The 2,023-nt window shown below is 35.9% G+C and overlaps 1 protein-coding gene across 1 annotated transcript in view; it reads left to right on the top strand.

Annotated features, from left to right (window-relative positions):
• LOC103212632 (ribosomal protein S6 kinase alpha-6-like) overlaps positions 1 to 2,023 on the top strand; it is a gene marked incomplete at its 3' end in the record, with an annotated part of 321,101 nt that overhangs the window by 255,545 nt on the left and 63,533 nt on the right. Inside the window, exon 13 of the mRNA XM_007958609.1 lies at positions 926 to 1,084. Within this exon, the coding sequence (XP_007956800.1) occupies positions 926 to 1,084 (159 nt within the window). The remainder of the gene's footprint in view (positions 1 to 925; positions 1,085 to 2,023) is intronic.

Below are 2,023 nucleotides of genomic sequence, written 5' to 3'. Positions count from 1 at the left end.
GACCTGACTCATAGCGACCCCTCCTTGGGTTTCCAAAGCAGTAGCACTATGGAAGTAGATTGCCCCATCTTCCTTCCAAGGAGTGGCTGTTGGGTTTGAACCACCAGCCTCTGATTAGCAGTCAAGTGCTTTAGGCACTAAGCTACCAGATATATATAATACTTTTTGTGATTTGAGTGAAAGTTTACAGAAAAATTGATTTTCCATTCAACAGTTTGTATACATTTTGTTTCATGACATTAATTGCAATCTCCACAATGCACTCTTCCCACTTTATCTCTGTGTTTTCCATTTCCATTTGTCCTTCTTTCCTAACTATCTCTTCCTTCCTCCTTCATTCTGTGCCTGGGCAAAAGCTGCTCTTTTGATGTCATCCCCCTCTATGGTTATCGTTCACCTCATAATGCTTATCTATTGCTTGGCTGAAAGTTGAGCCATGGGGTGAGTGCAGTTCCAGGCTTGAAGAGTGACTAAGAGCCACAAACTCTGGGGTTGTACCAGTCTCTATAAGACCAGCAAACCTAAACTTTTCTATAATTTTGAGTATTTTTCCACATCTTTTCCCCGTTCTCTCTAATACCTTCTATTGTGATCCCTTTCACAACAGTCATTACTGGTAGCTAGGCACCATCTAGTTCTTTTGTCTCAGGGTCCTTTGGACTATTTGTTTCCATATATCCTTGATTTTCTTCATAAGTTCTAACCTACATATTCAAAGTTAATATAAGTTTAACATGGCTTCACTGGACTGTATAGGAGGTTGTTTAGCCAATCCAGTCTTCAGTAAAATTTGTTCTACATTAACAGTAAAGGAATAATGTTGTTTTGTTTTGTTTTAGTACTAGAGGTTCACTAGGAAAACAAATACAATTTAAGCATTTTAGAATTGTAAATAGTAACATTTTAAAAATGCATTCTTTTTTAGGTCTATGACGATGGTAGATATGTTTACCTTGTTACGGATTTGATGAAGGGAGGAGAGCTGCTTGACCGTATCCTCAAACAAAAATGTTTCTCGGAACGAGAGGCTGCTGATGTACTGTATGTTATAACTAAAACAGTTGACTATCTTCATTGTCAAGGAGTAAGTTGTTTTTCTACCTTCAATTCTGGGGTATAAATCTTCTTAAAATTATATACAGAAGATGATACCACCTAAAGTGTATTGCATTTTATATCACATATATATATTTCATGAAGGAAAGCTTAATCAAATTCACTTTATACTGAAGGTTAAGGATTTGGAGAATTAGCTAATGCTTTATTAATTCTCTTCTGTCTGTCTGTTGGCCCTGATTTAATAGTACATTAGATTTTTAAAGTGGTTTGAATTATATAAATGTACCTAACCTTGACTTTGAACTTATTAAACCTAATCAAATTTAAGCATGAAACATAGAAACATTATCCAAGGACATATTATGAATATCATTCAAATTACACTATACTTAGCATTTATAGTTCTGGCAATAAGAGGACTATACATCTTGCCCTTTGTCTACCCCCTCCCCAAATACAGTAAGACTGTAAACATTTAAAGTACTAATATATCGTTTTAGGGAGAATGTAACTTGTTCTTTTGCTTCTTGTCTCTACCTAAAGAAGGGAAATAACTTGACTTACAAAATAAAAGTCAATTTTTTATTATATATAGCTACAAAAGAGAAAATAGTAGCAAATAACATAAGAACGTAAGTCTTAATCAGTTCTAATAGTTGCTGTATATCCATATAACTATAATAAATAAAAAATAGTTCAGAATTGTTGTTGTTGTTAGATGCCATTGAGTCGGCTCCAACTCATAGCGACACTATGTACAATAGAATGAAACACTGCCTGGTCCCATGCCAGCCTCTCAATCCTTGCTGTACCTTAGCCCATCTTTGCCGCCACTGTGTCAGTCCATCTCATTGAGGGCATTTGACTGCTAACAAGAAAGCTGGCAGTTCAAACCCACCAGGTACTCCTTGGAAGGATGGTTGAGCAATCTACTTCCATAGTGATAGCACCTTGGAAACTCAAG

The sequence above is a fragment of the Orycteropus afer genome, unplaced genomic scaffold (genome assembly GCF_000298275.1).
Source record: "Orycteropus afer afer isolate SDZICR_OR568_19922 unplaced genomic scaffold, OryAfe1.0 scaffold01043, whole genome shotgun sequence".
Taxonomy (NCBI): domain Eukaryota; kingdom Metazoa; phylum Chordata; class Mammalia; order Tubulidentata; family Orycteropodidae; genus Orycteropus; species Orycteropus afer.
Note: the sequence above shows the minus strand (reverse complement) of the source record. Positions and strands in the feature narration are given on the sequence as shown.